Source organism: Paramisgurnus dabryanus, chromosome 12 (genome assembly GCF_030506205.2).
Source record: "Paramisgurnus dabryanus chromosome 12, PD_genome_1.1, whole genome shotgun sequence".
Taxonomy (NCBI): Eukaryota; Metazoa; Chordata; class Actinopteri; order Cypriniformes; family Cobitidae; genus Paramisgurnus; species Paramisgurnus dabryanus.
Window position 1 is genome coordinate 32,456,691 of NC_133348.1, and position 25,769 is coordinate 32,482,459.

Below are 25,769 nucleotides of genomic sequence, written 5' to 3' on the forward strand. Positions count from 1 at the left end.
TGTATGCCAAACTGAGTTCATTTCCCTGCTCCAGCGAGACAACGATTCACTTACTGTGTAGATCTGACAGGATTGCTTCACCCCGCAAACAACACATTACAGCATCAGCATGTTAAGGCAGTGTTTTCCTGTGCCGCGGCACACTAGTGTGTCGTGATGGCTTGTTTGGTGTGCATAGTGTTTGAAAAAGTGCTTGAAGCTAACTACCAGGTTGCTGAGTTGGTCACAGCTGCATGTGTCACTCTCATCAATTCCAGCCAGGATATCATCTTTGTGTTCATCAAACAAGATCAAGTTTCACATTAAATGTGAGCACTACATTTAATACAGCATAATAATCCACTTTTCACAGGTTTGTGCAGTTCTGATAATGCTTATTGTGATAGTGGTGTGCCATATGATTTTTTACTTATCAAAACTGTGCCGTGGCAGATAAAAGGTTGGGAAACACTGTAAGGCTCTGAGATACACCAGCATACACATACACCAGAGATCACACATATTACCTTATCAGAGTGTAGTTTATCCTAATTATGCATTTTTCGACTCAAGAGAGAAAGAACCAATCAGATGCAACCAGTGAGTGCTTTGGGGAGACACATTGTAAAGAAGGCACGTGCGCATTACAGGTTATTTTTAGTTTAAAGATCTTAAGCCTCGTTGTTTTGGGATGAGATGGACTGTGATTAATTAGTCTTGAGAAAAAAAAAGATTAATGTGTTTAATTAAGTTTGTATGTACGTTTCCCCCCGAAGGGTAGTAAGCCATGTTGATTTTCTGTTTGGATCCCACACAAAAAACTGTATCTAGAAGCAAAAATCTTTGAGGAGATAAACATGCTACAGTTGGCTCATGCATTTAAACTGTTAGTAATTTAAAAGATTTAGATGACATCCTTGTTTTCACGAAGTTACTTGTTCTTCCCTTCAAACCAGAATCCACTTGTTTCAGGGATAGTTCACCCAAAACTAAACAATGTATCACCTTCATGTTGTTTGACTCAGAACCCAAATCCTCAGAACCCAAATCCTATAAGTGTTGCCTCTCTTTCATTACACATTCTGTTGTTTAGGTAGCTTTAGGATGTTTACTTTTAAATAATGTGTAACAGCTTCATGTGTTCATGACACTTAAAATATATGTCACAAAATATAAGTGGAACGTAGTTATTTGTTTAACACTTTTTTGGAGCTTTTATAGCTTGAAGGGTTTTCTTGTTACTATGGGAGTGGATGGTGACTGAGATGGTGATCATCCACTCGCATAGTAAACAGAAAACCCAAACAACACTTTATAAAACATCTGCATTTGGCTTCTGAAGAGCAAAGAAATGAGTGTGAGTAAATTATTTTAGGTGAACTATCACTCCACTTTATTGAAAATATGCTCATTTTCCAGCTCCCCTAGAGTTAAACATTTGATTTTCATTTGACTCTCAGGTGCAATGACATTACCTAGCGCCTAAAAATAGTAGTCCCTTTGGTAACTTTCAAAAGCAGGGGACTATTTTCGGGCAGGGTGTAATATCATTGCACCTCCTGCAGCCATGTTACGGCAGCAAAGTCCTTGATTATTATGCCAGTTTGAGAGTATAGTTCCTAGCCATATCTGCCTAGAAAATTACAACTTTTAATTTTCTGTCGGCCTTAGTACACAATGTAACTACAGAAGAGTCAAGTTTTAAGCTTCCAGTAGCGCCGCCATCTTAGTTGCGTCCGCATTCAGGTTGAGAGCTTACGCAGCCTACGGAGGCTACTCTGCTTCTGCTCTGTGCCCCCGCCCTCCGAATTTGTCATACGTCACTAAGAAAAGTGCGAACACTACGGTAAAACTCTCTCCTGAATACAGAGGAGTCTAAGATGGCGGCGCTACTGGAAGGTAGTTATTTACGTTAATAAAGTTTTAAATATGGATATTTCTACAACAACACCGCGCAGATTACCCTTAGAAGACCTTTGTTTATCATCCTGGAGCCGTTTGGATGTATTTTGTGAAGGATGGACGCACTTTTTTTGGACTTGAAGGTTGTGGACCCCCTAACTTCACATTTAATCAACTGAAAGATCTAAAACATTTTCTAAAATATCCGAAAATGTGTTTGTCTGAAAAACGATGGACATATGCAACTCGGACAGCTTGAGGGTAAGTTAATCATGGGTTTAATATCATTTTTGGCCGAACTATCCCTTTAAAGTATTGTGTCAGGTTTAAAATACTTATGAACCTTAACAAAAATAAGACACACTCAAACCACGAATGGGGTGTATAATATTCTGCAGGGAGAACCCAGATTGAGATGTCTCATCAGGATACACTTAAACTGTCTCTCGACTTGAGCCTCCCTGCGGACTGTATTTATTTAGGTTTTAATCACTGGTTCACTCCGTTCATTTCGAAGGTCGAACCTCACAGACTTTCACAATTGTAACAACATCACACATTTTGCTAAGTCTAGAAAAATAGGATTGACTACATTCTACCAAAAACAAGATAGTAACTTGATGATGCAGTAACCAAAGGTCATATGATGGTGTGTGGTGTTCCTCAAGGTTCAGTCTTGGGCCCTATTCTGTTCATCGTGTATTGATTGCCTCTGGGTCAAATTTTTCGAAAATGTAATATACATTTTCACTGCTACGTGGACGATACCCAGCTCTATATATCTTCTAAGCCTAATTCGATGTTTCAATCTTCTTCTCAGTTGCTCTGTCTCTCTAAAATTAAATCATGGTTTACATGCAAATTTCTTAAGGTCAATAGCGCTAAGAGTGAAATTTTACTAGTAGGTACTAAAGAAAAAATGCGTAATTGTGAGAACTTCTCACTTAATATTGATAACTCTGTTATCTTTCCTTCTTCTCAAGTCAAGAGTCTAGGTGTCATCCTCGACAGTACTCTCTCTTTCGAGGCACATGTCAATAATATTACACGATCAGCATACTACTATCTGCGTAATATCAATCATCTCCGAACTTCTCTTTCTGTTAATAGTATTGCATTCCTTGTGCATGCATTAGTTACCTCTCGAATTGACTATTGTAACTCTTAACTCAGTGGTGTCTCACAGAAATTCATCCATAAGTTTCAGATGGTTCAAAATTCAGCAAATTATTACACGAACACCATTGAATGAGCACATAACTCCAGTTTTAGAGCACCTTCACTGGCTTCCGATTAGATACCGCATCTAGTTCAAGATTTTACTTTTTACTTACAAGGCTCTTCATGATCTAGCACCTCAGACCTCGGGTTTTCAGATCTAAGGGGACCTGTGAAGACCCTTTAGTTCAGATTCCACATATCAGTTGCGCTATCATTTTTATTTAAAAAACACTTTAAAAAAGTGTGTCGGGCCAAGTACCAAAACACACTTGTAGCTAATCAGCAGTAAGGGCATGTCTACTAATGATGGGAAGGATAGAGCACTCGGTTCTGTCAAACCTCTACAGGGTAATAACAAATATTGACACTTACATGCGTTACATCAAGTCTTTGAGTCTTCAACATGTGCTTGCAATCTACGTTATCTGTTTCCAGCCGCCTGTCCACGGCAAAATTCCGACCTCTGCCTCTTCCTCTTGTGTCGGGTGAAACAGACCAAAACCATTCAAATGTTAAAACACGCAGTACTACCAAAACACATTCAACTTAGATTACTATAGTAACACACATTGCTTTCACTCATTTACAACTTCATATGATCGGCCGGCTGGCACAGCCAATTCAGCCATAATCATGGCCTGCGTTGGGTAAGGTTCCAGATCCTTTTGGGGGTAGGGGCGTGTTTGTTTGGTGATTTGAAATATCAACAACGTTTACCAGAAAACGCATACCCCACCTTTAAGATGCTCTGTAATTGCATTATGTCTCTCTGCATTTACACTTTCAATGTGCACAAACAAATTGCTTGTCTCTTGAAACTCACTCCTGGTTAGGCCGTATTACACTAGCGCTTTGCTGGAGGATACCCATAAACTGACTCACTGCGATGTGTCACTGTCCGTTAAGCAGGAATGAAATGCTGTTCCAATGTTTGCTGTTTTGAAGACTTGCACCATTGCATTTTCCAGTAATGAAATCAGGATCAATAGCTTTCATCTAAACATTGTTGCATGACACACTTGAAACCTCTAAATGTGTTAATATTAACAAAACAGATCCACACAGTGAAGATCTCGGTGTACGTATTTTCTTGCAGATTATTCATGACAGGATCCGGATGCACATGTCCAGAAGCAGGCTGATGTGGAACTCTGTACCCGGAGGACTCTACGCACTTCCAGAATTCTCCAGCGACCCCGCCCTCTTCCCGTTTTACTACTCGCCACTCGGTGAGTTTGTGTGTGTGTGACTTCAGCTCAATGCAGTAAAACTTTGTTGCAGTGAAAATTAAATCATAACTCAGATAGATGTTGCCCTAAGCAATGTGTGTGTGTGTGTGCACTGTAGCAGTGGATCATCAACATTTATGTCAACCATATTCATCCATAATGCCAGCTTGTGTGTTTTTGCATGTGCATGTACAGTAAGGGTTTGCAATCGATTTGTCCCTGGGCCTTACATGTCAGCAGTAAATCTGTGTTGCAGGAGTGATAGATTGGTTCTTACTCGCTGTCACGGGCGTTGTTAGTCTTGCTTTCCATAATTTTGATGACAGGACAGTTTAGACTCGCTGTCTGTGGCCATAACTTGGGTTCACTTCACTGTGCTGTGATATACTGCGTGATCCACTCAGCCAGGGATACACTATAAATCTGGCTACCTGTGATACGTGCTGCTGGTTATTGGCCTGTGAGATATTATCAGACTTAACCAACAGATTGTGGCGATGGCTTTTTGTGTCCCTGTTTTGCACCAGATGCATAATGTACCTAAAGATGTCATTCTTTATTCTATAGAAATGAGACAAAGTACTAATCTGAACTCAAAATGATCTACTAGCATCTTTTGAAATTTCTTGTTTCTTACCACAGTTGCATTAAGTTTGCACACTGGGTAATATATCATAATATTATATATTTTGACATTTTTATTTTTAATTATACAAATGGAAAAAGCCCTGCAGACTATAAATTAAACCATTGCAGTGTTATAGGCCTAATCCACACATACACAAGTATTTTTATAAACAGAGTTTTCCCCTCCTTCATTGAAAAAAATCTCAGCATCCACACAAACAAAAACCCGGTAATAAGCGTCAAGAACATGCCAAACCAACAGATGGCGATGTATTCCTAACTGTAAAGATATGTTGGCCAATCAGAAGCCGTTGCAGAGTCTCACAGGCCAAAAACTCAGATTTCACCGGCTACATGACAACGCTGTTATCAGAGTTTCTGAAAATCTTTACCTGGCAGAAGTTTACATAAAAGTTCAGTTTCAGTCACCTGGGGCCTCATTTATAAAACTGTGCATAGGATCCTTAAAGGATAATTCCAGTATTTAACACTTCCCTGCTGAAAAAAAACAGCATACCAGCAAGACCAGCATAGACCAGCATAATTCCCATGCTGGTCCATGCTGGTTTTTTCAGCAGGGTTTGAGTCTCATTTCTGGTTTGTTTTGGATGAACTACAGTGATGGACACTGAAATTTTGACAATGGGTCGTGTCTTGACTTTTTGACTCGTTTAGAAGCGTCTCTTGACTGCTTCAGAATGGAAGTCAATGACCATGCACAAACATGTCATTAAAACAACACTTAACGTTCATTTTCAAAACTGTACTACTCACCAAGTGGTGCGTGGTGTTCGTTGATGATTAAAGACAAGTTGTGTAGCGAAATACAGTTTCTGTCGTGTTTTATTTGGCATTTTGTAAAATTCCATTGACTTCTCTTGGAAGACTCATTGTTCGCTGATATATCACTCCGCCGCCGGAAACAGAAAAGGGGTCTGTTTACATGTGGTTGTAGTTTTTTCGATCGGTTTCAATCAGAAGAAATTTTTCCCATATTTGATGGCTCAGTGACCAGCTTTAGGTTTGAAGTTGAGCTCGATTGTGACTGTCTATACGCTAGACACCGAGTGTACTTGTATGGCAAAGTGGTTGTCGCCATCAAGTGGTCGGGAGTGTGCTAACGCTTCAGACTCAAATATAGAGCGGAAGTATATACGCGGTTGTGAGGTATCTGAATAAATAGTTCCACTATAGCAAATAACACGGATTGAAATCATACATTGCGCCAATATATTTGTTTTTAATCATCAACGAACACCACAAACCACTCAGTGAGTAGCACAGTTTTGAAAATGAACGTTAAGTGTTGTTTTAATGACATGTTTGTGCATGGTCATTGACTTCCATTCTGAAGCAGTCAAGAGACGCTTCTAAACGAGTCAAAAACTCAAGACACGACCCATTGTCAAAATTTCTGTGTCCATCACTGTAGTTCATCCAAAACAAACCAGAAATGAGACTCAAAGTGTTAAATACCGAAATTATCCTTTAATAAAAGTCTACGTACGCATAAAATCCAAAAATGGCTTTCGCCAAAAAATATTAAGATAAATCACACATCACCTGCAAGTGTGCGAACATGAATCATCCACAGATCCCACCCTACAAGCCCTTTCTTCCATTAAGTTTGTTTTTTTATAAATCACAACCTTTGCATGGAAACTGGCTTACGCACAAAACGGGGCTGGAAACGTGTGTATGCCAGTTCCCATGCAAAGGTTGTGATTTTTGAAAAACAAACTTAATGGGAGAATGGGCTTTATAAATGAGACCCCTGATACTGCGTTTGCATGTGGACGAACAGCCAAACTGCATAGAAAAAGGTACGGTTTTGAAAATACCTTTGTACGTGTGGACAGGGCCTTAGTATCAGTGTCTGTTGATGGGAAACATGGATTACAACAGTTTAACCCACTATATCCCTATACCCTGCCTTAGGCATTTCTTAGTCCTAAGGCAAGGAAACACCTTGCAAAGGTGGACAGTCAAAAGAAATAAATAATAAAAGTGACTATTTCTAAGAACCAGGGCCGGAGTGGGGCCACTTTTCAGCCCGGGAGTTTCAGGCCCAAGACCGGCCCACTTTTTCTATAGTGTTATTCCAAATTAGCACTTTTTTCAAATTGGATAAATAAAGCAACAGTTCAGCTCTTACTATAGTTTTTATTAATATCATGGTTCAACAAATAAGGTAAAAGTTAAATAATATTTAACTTAAGATGAGAAGTTCACAAAAATATTCCTCTACACTCTAAAAAAGGCTGTGTTATTTTTTACCCATAATGGGTAAATATTGGACAGAACAAATGCTGGGTTAAAAATAACCCAATGTTGGGTTGTTGTTATGCAACCATGGATTATAATAACCCAACAGTTGGGTTAAAACAACCCAGCATTGGGTCAATTTTAACCCAGCAGCGTGTTCTGTCCAATATTTACCCATTATGGATCAAAAATAGCCCAGCCCTTTTAGAGTCTATTCCACAAGAAAAGGTTGATAAATTATTAGCATTGCTAATGCTATGAGGCCTATGATTAATCAGATGCAAATAGAAATATATAACCCAGTCTTAATTAAAAAAGAAAACAATTTGACAAAAATATTGAATCCAATATTGGGTAAATATATAGCATAAAAAGTGATTTATAAGCTTTTTTTAGGCTGGTCATTTTTGACTGGGAACACAAAAGGTGTTATAGGGTTCTGAACACAACCTGAGGGTTAAATAACTTTAATTCATATTGTTTACTCATTGCCTCCTCGTTTTCAGCGGGGGACTGCTCAGATGCTGCTTGCATAATATTTGCAAAGTCTATGAATCGCATGTAGCCTATACACAAAAGGCTAATATTTTAACTAAAAAAATGTTGGCTTGTAAATAGTTTGAAAACGGTATTAGCCGAATAATTACGTTGCTAATGCTAACCATTAACTTACTAGGCTTATTTCTCTTTAAGTTACCTGTTGTCACTTTTGTTTGTCCTCTTGAAAATAAATCTGTAAGTTTGGCACATTTGGCAGCAACAGCATCCTCCTCAAATGGCTTTTTTCTTCAACCTGTTTTTTACGCCCTCCTCCTCTCAGACGCGTATACGGTAGGGCCGGCCCAGACTACCGGAGAAAAGTTTTGGAAAAGACATGCTATGGACCGAACCAACTCTATGGGAGGGGAGGGGAAAACTCCCTCACATGGTACAACCCATGCAGAGGCTGCGCGCTGCAGTGTCAATGCGAAACGTGTGAAGTGTCATTTAATAGAAGATAGACTCACTAACGTGACAAATGTAAAAAATAAAAAAACCTCGACCGGCCCAAAAGTGAAGCGGCCCACCGGGAATCCTCCCGGTTCTCCCGATTACCCACTCCGGGCCTGATAAGAACATTTATAGTAAAACATTAGTGCAACCCAATATTTAAAAATTATTAAAAAAGATATATTGTATGTATGTAAGGTTATATTCTTAGCAAATTGCCATTTCCTTTACATTACAAACATTTAAAGGGACACTCCACTTTTCAAAAAATATGCTCATTTTCCAGCTCCCTTGGAACTTATTTTTACCCTTTTGAAATTTATTCAGCTGATCTCCAGGTTTGGCAGTAGCACTTTTAGCATAGCTTATAATTCATTAAATCTGAATAATCGAAATTTTTCCTATTTAAAACTTGACTCTTCTGTTGTTACATCGTGTACTAAGACAGACGGAAAATTAAAAGTTGTGATTTTCTAGGCAGATATGGCTATGAACTATACTCTCATTCTGGCGTAATAATCAAGGACTTTGCTGTCGTAACATGGCTGCAGGAGGTGCAATGATATTACGCACTGCCTGAAAATAGTCCCCTGCTATTTAAAGTTACCAAAGGGACTATTTTCGGGACTGTGTAATATCATTGCGCCTCCTTCAGCCATGGCAAATCCTATGCTAAGGCTATGTTAAAAGTGTTACCGCCAGACCCGGAGATCGGCTGAATGTATTCCAAAACAATAAGAATCAAATGTTTAACTTTAGGGGAGCTTTAAAACGAGCATATTTTCAAAAAAAGTGGAAAGTCCCTTTAACTTCAGTTTATTCCTTGTATTCTATATATTTAATATTTAAAGAAGTTTTCCTTCTTTTATGTAATGCTGATTTGAAACAATGCAACACTATATAAATAGGATTGAACTGAATCTGTGGAGATCTCAAAATATATAATTTAAACAGAAAGAAAGAAAGAAACACATAATTATTATGTTCTTGTTTTGAAGTTAAACATGAAGATGTTTTATCTTTTGTGATTCAATAAATTCATGCATCAGAAGGTTTATGAGTTCATAAAAGGGTTTTAATCATAATTACTGTGCTAATTACGAGACTATTTTTACTGTTTTTTTTGTGTATACTTCATCAAAGAAACAATTTTGTATGATTATAATTCAGCTGTGATCGTGTTAGTTTGTTAGACAGTCTGCATCTGTTGTTTGTGTATGTGTGTTTGTACCGATATCTGTTAGCCATCAAGAGGGAAAAGATTCTGTGTCTGTGTATTGAAAAGTCAATCAGGCCTGTCAATCATCTGACAAGCGTTTAATGTATATTATTCACCAGTCTATTTAACATCTTTGATGAGTTCTCTAATTTACCACATTTTATGTAATTCTGTTGTTTGGAGGAGGGGGTTAAGCTCACAGTTTGAGCCGTGTTTTGGGATGAGAGTCCTCCTTAGAGAACAGAAAGCCACATGTGTTTACTCTCATTTCTAATATGAAAAGATGAGCAGGTGTTTGTGTGTGTTTTTCATTAGTGTGTAGTTGATGTGTGTGCTCTGTAATGGAGTGAATACTTGCAGAGATATGTATTAGATATTCAGCTCAAATTTAATTATTATTTTCTGTTCTCATCTGCTTATGGTTAAACTACAAAAGTTTCTGAGCTTTGATCAATTAATTTGACCAGTTTTATCTTCTCTGGTTCGCTGTTCTTTGTAGTAGCTTTTATTGTGATGTAATAGAGGCTTAATATAGCTGTCGGATTACCGGAGTTGCCGTCGCAAATGTAGATAAATGAAGCAAACCTCTGTGGAGGAGCAATGAAAAACAGGTGCTTTCTTTAAATGGCTCCCATGAAGCAATCTGATATAAACCCAGAGAGATGTTATACAATAGCAGCTGATGGTTTTTGGGCTAATCTTAAATGTAGCTTTAATGTGGGTTCGCGTGTGTCTTTGATTAATTCAGGTAAGAGTCCGTCTCAGGATTTTACAGCCGTCATTCAAGCGGTCACATCTTTACAGTCCCAGCAGCAGCCCATATTCAAACTCATCCACGCGGTTGCCAAGTCCAAGTTCTGCGTGCAGGTAAGAGCAAGGAATCTACACTGAAATCAAGCAATAAGACAAAAATTATATCTTCTGTTATAAAAAACAAAACTGTCTACACTGCAAGAGTGCATGACATTTATACTAGGAGATGGCGGCTCTTGGCCACTTGGCTGCACAGTGGACCAAACTTTACGCTTACGCAGCATCTGAAATCCAAATTCATAGTATTCAGAAAACAGTTGACGAAAACCCTTCCGGCTCGAATTTTAGGTTACACTTTATTTTGATAGTCCACTTTAGACATTATACTAACTTTCAACTAACTTTCATTAATTTGAAACCATATCAACTAACTTTCATTACTTATCAAAATACAGGCTGATGGTCGACCTGCTGGGCATTGCTGCCTGACGCACCTCCACCGGTGCCTTTGTGCAGTTGTGTTTCACCTCTTTAGGGCATAAAACGGGTCATCAGCCACTTTATTTTGATAGTCCACTTTAGACATTCTACTATAAATAACTTTCAACTAACTTTCATTAATTTGAAACCATATCAACTAACTTTCATTACTTATCAAAATACAGGCTAATGGTCGACCTGCTGGGCATTGCTGCCTGACGCACCTCCACCGGTGCCTTTGTGCAGTTGTGTTCCACCTCTTTAGGGCATAAAACGGGTCATCAGCCACTTTATTTTGATAGTCCACTTTAGACATTCTACTATAAATAACTTTCAACTAACTTTCATTAATTTGAAACCATATCAACTAACTTTCATTAGAGTATTAGTAGACTGTAAGGGTTAGGGTTAGGGAAGAGTTTAGGGTAAGTGGAATAAGTTGACATGCACCTGCAAAGATACCTATGTCTGTTAAGGTATCATCACAATAACGTGTTAGTAGATATTAAGCATTTAAGTAAAATATCTAAAGTGGACTATCGAAATAAAGTGTTACCGAATTTTAAATGTGCATTCAATGGACACTTTACTATCCTATGTGATGTGCAGCTGCGTGAGCTGGAGCCTCCAAACCTCTGAACTATAATAAATGAATGCATGGGATTTGTTTGAAAATTAAGGTCAGTTTGCATGTGGGCAGTGTTAAGCTGGATGTTTCCCTACAAAAAATGGGGAACAATCCCAACAACAGACAGTTTGTATGTTTTCCGTCACAGACTAAATAAAGCAAAGGTGTATGTTTATTAACTCATTCCCTGCCAGCCATTTTTTGAAAAGTTGCCCACCAGCATTTTTTGTAATTTACAAAATGCATTCTAGAAAAATTTTATTCTAAAAATATATAAACATACAAATATATAAAAATGAAAGAACAGATCCTCTGCTTTCAAACAAACAATAAACAAACAAACAAAACGGGAAAAAAAACGTTTCATCCTATCTATATTTTTTACAAATTGGTATTTTTCTTTAAAAATATTTTTTAGCAAAAGCTAAAATAATTGCATTTTTGGGATTTTGTTAGAGATCAGATTCGTAAAGAATATCAAAACAAAATTAGTAAAAAAAAGTTGCTTCAGTTTTTTTTATAAATTAGTATCAGCCATCTAGTTGATAATTTACAATATTACAGTATTATTAGCATTACAGATTAACATAAAAACAGCTTTTTTATACAAATATTTTTTTCTTATTCAACGAGATAACTCATCAATGGCAGGGAAAGAATTAAATATACATTGCATCTTATGTGTTTTAACAGCCCATTCTCATGATTTGCATATCAATAGCACGCAGTGTGAAAAATCACGCAATACATATGCCAAATTCCAATTTTGTGTGCAAATGATACGGAGCATCTCTTGATGTCGTTTTATGAATAGTTTTTTTACCATTGTCGATTGGGTTTGGGGTAAGAACAACTTTTTGATTCATAAAATGACATCCAAACCCCAATTCCAACCCACGATGGTTTAAACGTAGACAAAAACATGGAGAAACATGTATATTAAATGACATCCTAATGCAAATCCCAAATCTAACACCAAACCAAAGCGACAATGATTTAAAACAGAAAAATAGAGAAAGCAATACATATACAGGCAAAATTGGAATTTGGTGTATGTATTGCACTACTTCACACACTGCGTGTAATGTATACGCACTTCATTAGAATGGGTTGTTTTTAATGTGGTTACAGATTTTAGTGCTGTGGAACTGTGAGAAGCCTCCACCACCCAGAAACAAGTGGCCCTCCATCTCAACACCCTTCACTGTTATTGAAAGCAAGAAAAAGGTGAGATAAAGAGGAGAAACAAACAATGCGGTGACATAACAAATGGATGATGATTTTTAGTCTCTGCATGTAATCTGGTAAACATCGTGGGGACAACTCCTGTGACGGTGGGCATTTAGGGTCTGATTCTTTACCAGCTGAGCTACCAGAGTGACTGCCCCCATATACAGTACAGGAATAGCAAAGAAAAACACACATTTTCACAGTCAGACAAACCTACTGTGGCAAAGAAACTGAATAACACATAACAAGACAGATGTCACCATTTAATGTCTCTAAAATGACAAATCTGTGTGTGTGATATCTGCACAGCTGTGTGTGGGTGGTGATGTGAATATTCTCAATGTGTATCTTATCATTAGCACCTTTCAGACTCAGAATCAGACCTGTCTGCTCACTGCTATCTCTCTCTCTCTCTCTCTCTCTCTCTCTCTCTCTCGCTCTCTCTCGTTCGCCTTAATATCACTGCTCATAAACGTATTCAGGCCAGTGCTTTACAAACGAGGGTCTGCACATAATCAGAGTGGAAAAGGTGAAATCTGACATAATGAAATATATTTAAAAAACACATATTTATATATGGCAATATATAAGATTTCTGTATGGAGTTGGTTGTCTTAAAGTCAGAGTTAACATGTTAAGAGATTTTTTTTGTATGCAGTTAACTTGTTTGTGTAATTCGGCTATGAAACAAACAACTTTTTGTTTCCATTTACAAAGCTAAAAGAAACCCTTATATTTAAAAACACTTTTTTAGATTGATGAGTTTGCAAACATATTTATTTGTAAATGCATATTTCATCCCAGATTCAACAAGTAAATAAGGAAGAAATCCAAACTAATCATAACACCCTAATTTCACATCAGCAAAGGATTGATTTGGATGCAAAATCCTAATAAATCAAGCTGACAGTTTGTTATTGTACTGTGCTTTGAAACCACATTGGCTGGAGTTTTGTAGTCTTGTGCCAACAGAAATGTAGATCTGTCATATTAACTGCGATTCTGGATACATCCTGTTAATTTAATTAAAATTAAGGAAGACCATCCAGAAAGAAAAAGAATCACGTTTCATTGTTTAAACAGAAAATTAACCTTAATGAATGGACACGAATGAACTGTTTAAAAGAGCTGAAGCCTTAATAGAAGCAAGGCAAAATGATTTATTTGTGAATTGATTATCAAATCAGAACCAAATGCAATAATGTAAGGTGTTTATCAGCTCTCCATCTGCTTGTACCACACGTACATTTACTTACACACTGAAACGTATACTATCGACGTGTAGACAGACTAATACATCAATTATTTACATATTAACAGTTTTACAGATGTACAGATTTGTACGTATTCCTATTAATAAATATTAAAATTGCGGCATTGGCATTTCTATGGCATGTTTTCAATTTTCGCACTTATTTAAGTTTACTCATTTACATAATGAAATGTTCATGCTATTCAGAGAATTACACAATATTAAACCAGACTACACTTTAAAACCTTAAAATAAATCATTTTGTCATCATTTAACCATTTTGTAACATTTTGTTTGTTTGCCATGACACTTAAAACGTGTGTTCTCCTATGCTATAATAATAACACCAAAACATCATTGGCTGAAAAGCTCATTGTCTCTTGCATGCTATGTTAAAGATTTGTGACATTGCTGTCTTTCAGTCGATTTACGTTTGATTTAAATTTGAAATATAAATTGCGCAATAAATAAGTTAATGTGATTACACTTGTGTGTCTGTTATGCTTTTAATTTCTAACAGTTCATGATTTTAATAATCTGTTTCGGGTAGGTTTAGGGGTAGGGTAAAATAAAATATCTTTTAAATGCTATATTGTTACTGTTTGTCACGAGTACTCACTGAGGTGAAGACCAAGTGTGGACCCAAGTGCAGTTTATTAATTAAAGAAAACAATGTAACAAGAATAAACATGGCATGGCATGAAAACAGGAACCTACACCAAATACACATAACATTAAACAAAGCTTGACAAAGACAATGCAACACAAGAGGGCTTATATACAGACAGGGAACCAATCAGAACACGACACATCATAAAAATGGTAATAATAAAAATAATATTAAATAATCAAATAAACAATTATATAGATAATTAATAATTATAAAATTATTATGATTATTATGTGAATAAATGATTAAAAATAAACTAAAAAACACAATAAAACATTCTGCACGTGAGGATCTAAGGTAGGATCCTTCAACATGAACATGAAAGACAGAACTTCATAATAAAAGACTACAACAAAACACAAACACAACCCTTACACTGTTGTTACTAAAATGTTCCTACACATTGTCTGTTACGTTGCATAATATAAAAATAATGCTTTACGGATTCTTTTTAATTGTAAAGCCGTGTCCAGCGACCGTAAGGGTATTTAAACAGCACACCCACCCTGCTTACATGGGACAAGCGATTAGTCATCTGGTGATCATCTGGCGCATCAAGTCCGCTCTATATTTAGATTTTTTTGCACCCTCAGATTTTAAAATAGTTTTATCTCGACCAGATATTATCCTATCCTTACAAACCATACAGTGTAGAGCATTTATTACATGAAGCAGTGCTTCGTATTGATATATGTTTATAATGCATAATGAATGAACTTTATAGTATAGATCTAATTTATGACGTTTAATACCATTCTTGGCAAATATAATACATACCTCCAGTGAAAGATGCAGAGATGTAGGTAGAGCAACATATTTTAGGTTATGCAGGTGTTGTGTTTTTCCCTGTCAGTTTATTACTTCAAATAAACTCAGCCCAGTTTCAGGTCAGACTGCCTAAGTGGACAGTTCTTGCCATAGTAACCTGCAAAGTAGACATTATGCCAGTTGTCAAAAGTTAGACTAGAAGACTAAGCATAAGCGGCTAAGGGAAAGTGTGTTGGTCATCTTCTAGACCACTTAAAAATGCTTTCACTGGGGAAATGTAAAAATCTGACTTATGCACGTCACTGACCCAACAAAACAATTTATCACTTCAAGTGATTCATTATGAGACTGACATTTCAATTATCATCATGGTGACAGGCAGATCTCAGTATCATTTATCAAAATGTTAACAGCTTTTTACTATAACATTAATGAGTTTTGCTCTATATACTGTAGTATAGGATTCACTTTTGGAAGTCGTATGGAAAAATGACAATATGAAACATTAAAACATGCTTTTATAGGCTTTTCATGTTTAATAGGCTGTTTTGTTTGATATATAAACCACAACCAAACAAATGAGTCTTAACTCCAGTTTAGTTTTTGATTTTATAAAGTGTGATAGTAGATCAAATAGGCAAAAACATGGCACTGAGTTTTAAAACCATCTAGAAAAGATTCAGAACTGAAAATGCAGCTCCAGTGAAGGGTGTAAGAATCCCTGTGACAAACAAAGATCATCTAAATGTTCATCAAAGCCATTTGTCATTATCAAAATGTATTGTGACTAATAAGCCATCAAGAGCCACATCCAAATCCTTACATACTTTTTTCCTGATATAGATAAATTTGAGTTGTTTAATACTGAGATTAATAATAGGATTGTGTTTCTCCAGGTTAATGGAGAAACATGTTATTGGCCTTTGTTAGAAATGAAATCTCTAGAGGTCACGAGGGGACCGAATCTCATAAGAGACAATCTGAGAAAGTGTGTGTGAAGCCTAGTATAGCATCTCAATGAACATACTTTTAATATCTGAGTTATAAACACAACAATAGACACTAAAAGAGAGATTATGAAGGATTCAGTAGACCAAAACAAAATTTCACTAATTGGTAGTATTGTAGTACTCGAGATCGGTCTTGGTCTCGAGACCGCTCTCAAGACCACTTTTTAAAGGTCTTGGTCTCGTCTCAGAATCAACTGAATTTTTACTCAGTCTAGTCTTCGTCCCAGACGAAGAGGACTCAGAATTTTATTTCAAGACTGGTCAAGACCACAACTGATGGCATATAACAAATTTATTTTTAACATTGATTATTAAATTATTATTATAATTATTATAATTTATTGATTTTTACGGTGCCAATTTATTATTTTTTATCTCATAACATACACACACACACACACACACACACACACACACACACACACACACACACACACACACACACACACACACACAAGGGGCCCTATTTTAACGATCTGAAACCCAAGTGCGAAGCGCAAAGCGCAAGTGATTTTGTGGGCGTATTTTGGGAGCTGTTGCTATTTTCCCGGCGTGAGAAATAACTCTTGCGCCAGGCGCAAATCAATAAGGGGTTGGTCTGAAGTAGGTTCATTATTCATAGGTGTGGTTTGGGCGTACATGTAACGTCAAATAAACCAATCAGAACGTCATCCAACATTCCCTTTAAACGCTAGTGCGCAAGTTCCATGGTGGGTTGCTATTATTATGACAGATTTACCAGGCGCACGCCAGGAGCGGTTCACAGCTGAGGAGACCGACGTTCTTCAAAGAGCAGTCAAAGACAGAGAAGTTGTTTTGTATGAGGATGGGAGAAATCCGACCAAATCAGCGTCGGTTAAACAGGCATGAGAGGAAATAGCTGCAATTGTCTCATCAGCTGGCATCCCCAGGACGTTGCGCCGCAAGCGCTACAATGATGTCAGGAGACGGGGGAATCACAAGCTTGCCAGCATAAATCAGGCACGCCGTGTAACGGGAGGTGGATCTGCCTCCACACATGACCTGACGCCAGCAGAGGACATCGCTGCGTCCACCCTCACCGTTGAAAGCCAAGAAACGCAAGCAAGGTCCAACCCCAAAGTACACTTCCAAATCAAGTTCATATACATTAAGGTTTCTTATGAAAACATTTTAATTATTATTTACATAAAATAAACGTAATACAACAAACTTATGAAAATATTTTAATCGTTATTTGCATGAGAATTTTTTAACCCAGCCACACAATAAATAAAAACTATCACCACAATGCTCACCACAATGATTCCCCTTATCTCATGTGTTAATATTTTTTATTGTAACAATTTATGATTTGCAAAAATAACTGTTGCATCTGTGTAGATTAGATAAGCAAAGTGTGTGTGCGTTGTGCACGCTATACATTATGGTCAAGCATGCGCCCTTAAAATAGCATAATGAACAACGCGCAACGTGCCACTGACTTAAGACTAGTTTTTTTTGGTCAGTGGCGCAATTGTTTTTTGAAACTGCAAAATAGCATCAGGGATGGTTTGCGCCGGAACACGCCTCCTTTTTTGCGCAAGTTCATTCCCTAGTTTGCCGACGTGCGTCTGTGGAGGAAAAAACCTGCTGTGCGCCGGTGCAAAATACAAATGATACATGCGTCACTGACAAAGTCAATTGCGCTGGGTGCAAGATAGGGCCCAAGAAGTTCCTAATCATATGCATATTCCACATTTTATCATAAGTGTTTTAATGCAGTGACTTGCACTGGTCTTGGCCTGTCTTGGTCTCGACTTGGTCTCGACCCTTCAAAGTCTTGGTCTTGTCTCGGCTCGGCCTCTCATGGTCTTAGTCATGACTTGGTCTTGGTTTAGGTGGTCTTGACTACAACAGTACTAATTGGTACCAGTCTACTAATACATAAAATTGCACAGTTTTTATTATACATTTTGGTATAAATGTAAAATACAAAAACACCAAAATATCAAGGAACAATATGATATTTTATTAAAGGTACTATATTTTGAAGCTTTCTAGAGTTTTAATGTAGGTTATGATGTCCTTAAGAATATATATTTGCAGTTTAAGTACCAAAAACAATGTATATATATATATATATATATTTAAAGCTCCTCTTCAGAAGCTATGCAACAGTAGGTATGATGACAAAATTTTCAAAAACCCCAAAGCTCAAAATGTATCACTAGAATGAAAATTTTTGACTAGAACGAGCAGACATTCCCATTTATAAAGATACCTAAATTGTAAAAATCCATTAAGGATTGAGAAAGTTATGATATTGTTAACTTTACACTGCGTGTTACGCGCCTGAGCCCAGGTGACCGCACTCCAGCCCACCTCTGCTAGCTGGCCAAGGCACAATTAACCAAACCAATCTAGTCAAACAAACCAGGCTCTGGGGATCAAAAGTTGGTTTGGATTGTGTGAGTGTTAGTTAGTACCTTTATGACTTGTTTTGGGCATATAATTGAACACTAAGGACCTCTTGTGTACCTTAATGGTGCAGTTAAATGTTTGTTTCCTGTAGATAAATATTGTACCTTCACAGTAACTTTTTTCTGACAGTGTACATTTATACACATGTATTCACATACTGTACGGGGAAGGAAGAGAAAAACAAAGAGATATGGACACTATATAGTCCAGGCAAACTAACTCATTTTGGAGCAAAAAATAGAAGTAATTGTAAAATAATTTTTTCAGCATAGATCATTTCTATGAGGTGTCCAGAACAACATACTAAAAGTCCTAAGAAATCCTAGTTGAGGAAATATGTTAATTTCTCATCAATGTAAATACAGTACATTCTTAAAAAAAGTGCTTAAGAGGTGTTTCACAGCAATGCCATAAGAACCATTTCTTTATACTTGTTTACAGTTTTTTTCAATTGCTAAACAACAGTGAGCACAACTGCAGCGACATGTGCAAAACTCTAACTACAGTCTGCACTACCAAAAGTCACCTGAGCACAACTTTTAACACATGGCTCAAAACAGCTCATTGCAGCCAAACACTAAACATAACCCTCACTGAGATAACACACACTGTCACTCACAACACACTGAGAGGAAAAACACTAACAGCAAACACCAATACACAAAATACAAACTTTTTATCTTTACAGTTTCAACAATTTCAGTGATGTCACACAAAGTAATGTTTTCTTCAAATAATGATTTATTTATTGATTTATCACATGATTTATAATTTTTTTTCAGAACATCATAATTCTTTAAGGTAAATGAAAATTAGCAGTTTGCTTTAGTAGTCCGCAGTAATTTACGGAATTACAGTAATGAGAAAATAAAGGTAGAAACTAAAAGTACATGAAAGGTAATATTTTATATATATAAAATATATATATGAAATTGCAATCAGCAGTGTTTCAAAAAGGCACAATGCTGAAATCAATTCTGTTTTGAATGTGTGGTTGACAGTTTTGACAGCAGTGTGTTAGCATTTGAACAAAGTGCTGTAAATCCACAGTGTTGTGCAGGTTGTGGTTAAAGTCATGGGATAAGTGTGTAATGTTTTGAAAACTGTGTTCAAGCAATGAAAAACGAACTAGAGTTTGGTCCACATGAACTGCTGCTGTGCAGACTGTAGTTAGAGTTTTGCACATGCGACTCCAGTTGTGCCCACTGTCGTTTAGCAATCGAAAAAAACTGTAACATCTGAAGAACTTTTTTCACCATAAAAAACTTTTGTTAAACAGAAAGGTTCTTTGGTGGCATCATGAAGCAACACTATTTTTAAGAGATTTTCAAATCTTAACCAATAGAACAGTTTTAACATAACAGTATATTCTTAGGATTATAACGCACAAGATTTTTTGGCAGGGCTGTGAGACACCACACCTGCACAGTGAGACAAAATCTCACAGAAACTTGTGTGATGAAACGTGATGGCAGGTGCATGGTCTCGTGTCATTCGAATGATCTGCTTTTACACCAGTGATGTTAGATTTAGGGGTGGGGCTAGGGCTGGTCCTGTATTTTTGCTATTTTCTAATAATCATACATTTTAATCATAATCATAATACAAATTATCCACCATAAATCTCCATGAGATCAGGCTGTGTCACCAAGATAATGTCGTCTAGCTGACCAATGGGTGTTTCGGACGGCTGCTGCTTTTCTCGTATAGTAAAAGCGTTTTGTGCGGCATTTATTGCAAATATTTATCTTCAACTGCGCCTGCCGTTAAGAGCCTCCTGAATTACTTTAAGTCCTGTCGTTAAGTAAATATATTCTTATGTTAATAATACATAAATGCACAAAGAAAATCCAGGCCAAGTGCTTGAGGGTAAAAGAGTTTATTAAAGGTTGCAATGTAGCACCGTTCTGTTTGAAAGAAATTGAATGTGCCATCTGTCTGTATAGACCAGCTGTTCACATTAAGAAATACAGATGCAGGTGACATAGATGTGAGACGGTCACAATGATTGAACTCGTTTTCAGACTGTACACATTTAATGATCTTCACATGAACTCAACAAACTCAACAGTCCCTGTTTAACTCTGAATCCATGTTGCTACATTAATGAGAGTATATCCATGCACCAGGAGTTATTTTGATTAAAAAACATAAGCATCTTTACACATGAGCACTTCTAAATTATTCAGAGGCATTAATGAAGAGTCGATACCATAATTAGGTTTACACCTCCCTGTAGCCCCCATTTACCGTAAGGGATTGAAACAGCATCATTCTAATGGTGCGGCGGATCGATTGTGGGAAGCAGTGATCCTCAAGCTACTGCTAAATAATATCTAAAATGTCTCTGGTGTGCATGCGTGTGTGTGTGTGTGCGTGCGTGCGTGCGTGTGTGTGTGTGTGTGTGTGTGTGTGTGTGCGTGTGCGTGTGCGTGTGCGTGTGCGTGTGCGTGTGTGTGTGTGTGTGTTTGTAGGGCGGTTCTAATCACAGTGAGGTATTAACAGAAATTAAGTCTGGACCAGAGAACCAGATCCAGAGCTAAACCAATACTTGGTCTTCTGATCGTCTGAAACTGGGTTTTAAAAAAAATGCTGCATTTGTTTTACAGATCAACCATTTAAGTTCTGCCTTGCTTTAAAGAAATAAACAGTAACCGGATAGCTTTGCATGATGAGCAGTCTGAAACTTTGCAGTGTTAATGACTCCCAGATACCAAAGATGTTTGATGTCATTGACATTCAGCCTTTGCCAAAGACATCATTTCGATTTGTGAGCTTAAGTTAATGGGAAGGTTTTCAAAGGTTTTCACTGGATCAAATAATCACACGGATGCTTGTTTTTCAGAACTGAAGAAATGATTTTTAATTTATTTTATTTTATTACATTTTTTGTAATGTACTGTTTGCTACATCAAATCATTCTACATAGTTTAAAGAGTATTCAGTGAAAATATAATATTGCATTTTTTAAATATTGACTGAGTACCGTCATTAGCCTGACAATTCTAGTCAGAATTTGAGTCTGAAACCGCTCCATTGGGCTGTGATTATGGGGCGTATTTCAACCGAACCAGGATAAAAAATGCATCTGAACTCAATTGGACAGACCTACAACCAATCAGAGCAACCAAGTGTGCGACGTATGTTGAAATGGCATCTTTTGCAGCCTGACCGAACTGCTAGTTATTTCGCTTAAATGACACTAACATTATGATTATAGTAAGTTTGAGTTTGCGAACGTACATCGACACCTACTATGTTTACAACAACTACATACATGTTAACTAATGTAGAAAAAGGACCTGGCAACAGGCGCTAGTTATATCCACATTGTCATACACGCCGAGTTGCCATCTTCTTAGCGACCATCAGCTGATAAATTAAACTTTTGCCGAATCCCGGAGGAGGGACGTTAAAAACATCTTTCCGATCAACAAATGTATTGATCACGTTTCTCTGTTTCTCTTTTAAATTCAATACGCTGTCGCTATCTTCTAGAACAGACTCGATGACAGAATATTCATATGTCAATTCTCCAGTGGCAGTCATCTTTCACAAGCGATCTTTGGACACGTGGTTGATTATGTTACTGTTGATCATCTGTCAATCATCGTATAAAGCCTCCCAGGCAATTTGATTGGTCCAGCAATTGGTCCAGCTCCAAAAACGGAGCGACTCCAGACCGAATTTCCCCCAGCCTACAATGTTGCCGGCGGGGCTAAATTCTGCTGGCACCCAGGCTATACGGTCATGGCAAAGATGCTACAAATTTTATAAGCTCTGTTTCCAGTATCCTTTGAATTGCATAAATTGCCATTGCAAATTAAAAATACGACAAATGAAACATGCAATTTTGCCAAAACTCCCATATATCACAAAAAAGTTCTTATGCTCTCATGAGGTGGTTTTTCAGACAATTCAGTTTATTTAAATTTATAAGTCACCTGATGAAAGTAAGTGACATAATTATTATTTGAAGATGACAATGTATGTACTAAAACCTCCCAGAAACACCTTCACATAAGTATAGGGGGCTTTCCTTAGCATTAATGTTTTTTACGTCTCCTTCAGTTAAAAATATAGCCTAGTGCGCTGGATGTGATATAAGTAAACCTACCAACATCAGTCGACGTAACACTTGGAATGAATTATCGACAGAGGAAAAACGCTTAGGTTACTCACGTAACCCCGGTTCCCTGAAATAACGGGAACGAAGCATTGCGTCAGTTTGCTGACGCTATGGGGGGAAACTCCTGTTTACTCCGTGATTGAAGCCTATTGGTTAACGTCTGTAGAAAATACAGACCAATGACGTTTGAGCCCGCGCGGGGGCGTGGCACACGTCCCTATATAAGCCGGTGAAATACGTCAAGAGCTCATTATTATTCGACTGAAGCGCGCAGCCGAATAACACTCGCTGCGTAGACGTTTGTAGCACGGCCAGCGACGCAATGCTTCGTTCCCGTTATTTCAGGGAACCGGGGTTACGTGAGTAACCTAAGCGTTCCCTTTCAATACGGTTCACTTCGCATTGCGTCAGTTTGCTGACGCTATGGGGGAACGTAATCCCATCCCGCCGTGCATACACAACGGACTGAGGTGCCCTTACCGGAGAGACACTGCATGTGGCCCTAACCCAGCATATACATAGCTCTAGCGAGCGCAAGTGTAAGCACCATATATGAGACAGTAATACGCATACAGTGAAGTTTCTAAACGCACCATGATGCATATACAATAGAGCACGAGACGGCGGGTTCCCTGAGCGCGCCGCGAGCTGTGCATGAATTATTAATAGGTAGCCATGACGGTGAGCTAGCAACGCACCGTGAAGGTATACAGAAACGCAGTCGCGTGAATCATTAAGCCGATAAGACCTGTGCTTGTAAGGCAGGTACATCCAGGCTATAAAATCTGACAAACGTAGACGGCGAGGACCAGCCGGCCGCGTTACAAATGTCAAAGATAGAACTCCCCGTAGACCAAGCCCAAGATGAAGCCATACCCCTCGTGGAGTGAGCTTTTAAACCAACTGGACAATGTTCATTCAGGGAGGCGTAAGCCAAAGCAATGGCTTCGACGATCCATTTAGATAGCCTCTGTTTAGTGAGCGGCATACCTAAGGAATGTTGTGCGAAGCTTACGAACAGCTGATCTGACTTGCGATATGAGGCAGAACGGTCCGTGTATATTCTTAACGCTCTGACGGGGCAGAGCGTGTTCGGGGTTTGTTTGAAACCACCTGAACTCTAAATGGCGTGGTCAAAACTTTAGGAATGTATCCCGCTCTCGGTCTAAGGATCACTTTGCTATCGTTAGGACCGAATTCCAGACACGACGGGTCAATTGAAAACGCGTGTAAATCGCCCACTCGTTTAACCGAAGCCAACGCCAGGAGGAGAGCGGTTTTAAACGAGAGAGCGCGCAGGTCAGCCTGTTCGAGGGGCTCGAAAGGGGGACCGCGCAGCGCTTTCAGGACCGTGGACAGATCCCAAGACGGGACCGTGTTAGGTCGCGGTGGGTTTAGTCTGCGAGCGCCTCTAAGGAATTTAATGATGAGATCATGTTTTCCCACGGTGCGACCGGCGATAAGGGCGTGATTCGCCGTTATCGCCGCCACATACACTTTAAGCGTCGAGGGCGCGCGACCGCTGTCCAGCATTTCCTGCAGAAAGGAGAGAATATGCTCCACTTCACAGGTGTTTGGGTTTAAGTCTTTCGTCGTGCACCAGTCAGAAAAAATAGACCACTTTTGAGCGTAAAGGCGCCTGGTAGATGGGGCCCTAGCTTCAGTTAGAGTATTTAACACCCGTCCTGAAAGGCGTGATGGTTGCCGTTCAGAGACCAAACGTGTAGATTCCATAGCTCCGGCTGTGGATGCCATATCGTCCCTCTCGCCTGAGATAGGAGGTCTTTCCTCAGCGGTAATGGCCATGGTGCTGATGTTTTCAGCTGCCATAGGTCGGGGAGCCATGGTTGATTGTGCCAAAACGGGGCGACCAGAATTATCGCGCATTTCGTCTCTCTTATCCTCTGAAGGACCTGTGGTAACAGAGCCACCGGAGGAAAAGCATACAGAAGACACGCCGGCCATGCTTGCGACAGGGCATCGTGGTGTCTCGAGAAGAAGATCGGGCAATGCGCGTTCTCGTCTGACGCAAACAGATCGATCTCCGCCCGGCCGAAGACGGTCCATATTCTCTCGACCGTCTGAGGATGCAGTCTCCATTCTCCCGGCGGCGGACCGTTGCGCGAGAGAATGTCTGCACCCGTATTGGCTATACCCGGTACGTGAGTCGCTTTTAACGAACGTACGTTCGCGTGAGCCCATAATAAAAGCCGTCTCGCCAGCATGGATAGGGAGCGAGATCTCAGCCCTCCTTGGTGGTTTATGAACGAAACCACCGTCATACTGTCCGACCGCACTAGAACGTGTTGATGTTGGAGTTTCGGTCGAAAGTGTCGTAGCGCCAAGATAACCACCCACATCTCGAGGTGGTTGATATGTAGCTGAGACAACTGGTTGTTCCACGCACCGAAGGCGAGCTCGCCGTCGCAGTGAGCGCCCCAACCCGTCGCAGACGCATCCGTAGTCACCACTTTCCTCCTGCTCACAGAGCCGAGCTCCGTGCCCGAGAGGAAAAGGTGAGGGGATGTCCATATCGAAAGCGATTTCACGCAGCTGTACGTGATTTTGATTAATAAGCGGCCCAACAACCAAGCACGGGGCGGAACTTTCGCTTTCAACCAAAACTGAAGCGGCCTCATGAACAGCATTCCCAACGGTATTAGTGGGGATGCTGCTGCCATCAGACCCAGCATTTTTTGGAATCGTTTGAGAGGGAGATGTGAACCCGCTTTGAACGATGCCGCCTCGCGTCTGACCGTGAGCGCGCGTTCCTGTGTAAGCCATGCCCGCATCTTTAATGAGTCGAGCGTCGTGCCTAAGAACGCGATTCGCTGCGTGGGGGTGAGCAAACTCTTCTGGAGGTTGATTTTGAACCCCAAATTCTCCAAATGCTGGAGTACAACGGTCTTGTGCGCAGTAATTTCCCTCTCTGACTGTGCTAGAATAAGCCAATCGTCGAGGTAATTTAATATGCG

The 25,769-nt window shown here is 38.9% G+C and overlaps 1 protein-coding gene across 1 annotated transcript in view; it reads left to right on the forward strand.

Annotated features, from left to right (window-relative positions):
• The window catches only part of LOC135750024 (exostosin-1), a 375,787-nt gene that overhangs the window by 313,426 nt on the left and 36,592 nt on the right, over positions 1-25,769 (forward strand). The window contains exons 6-8 of the mRNA XM_065268781.1: positions 4,199-4,331; positions 10,181-10,299; positions 12,425-12,520. Coding sequence (XP_065124853.1) covers positions 4,199-4,331; positions 10,181-10,299; positions 12,425-12,520 — 348 coding nt within the window. The remainder of the gene's footprint in view (positions 1-4,198; positions 4,332-10,180; positions 10,300-12,424; positions 12,521-25,769) is intronic.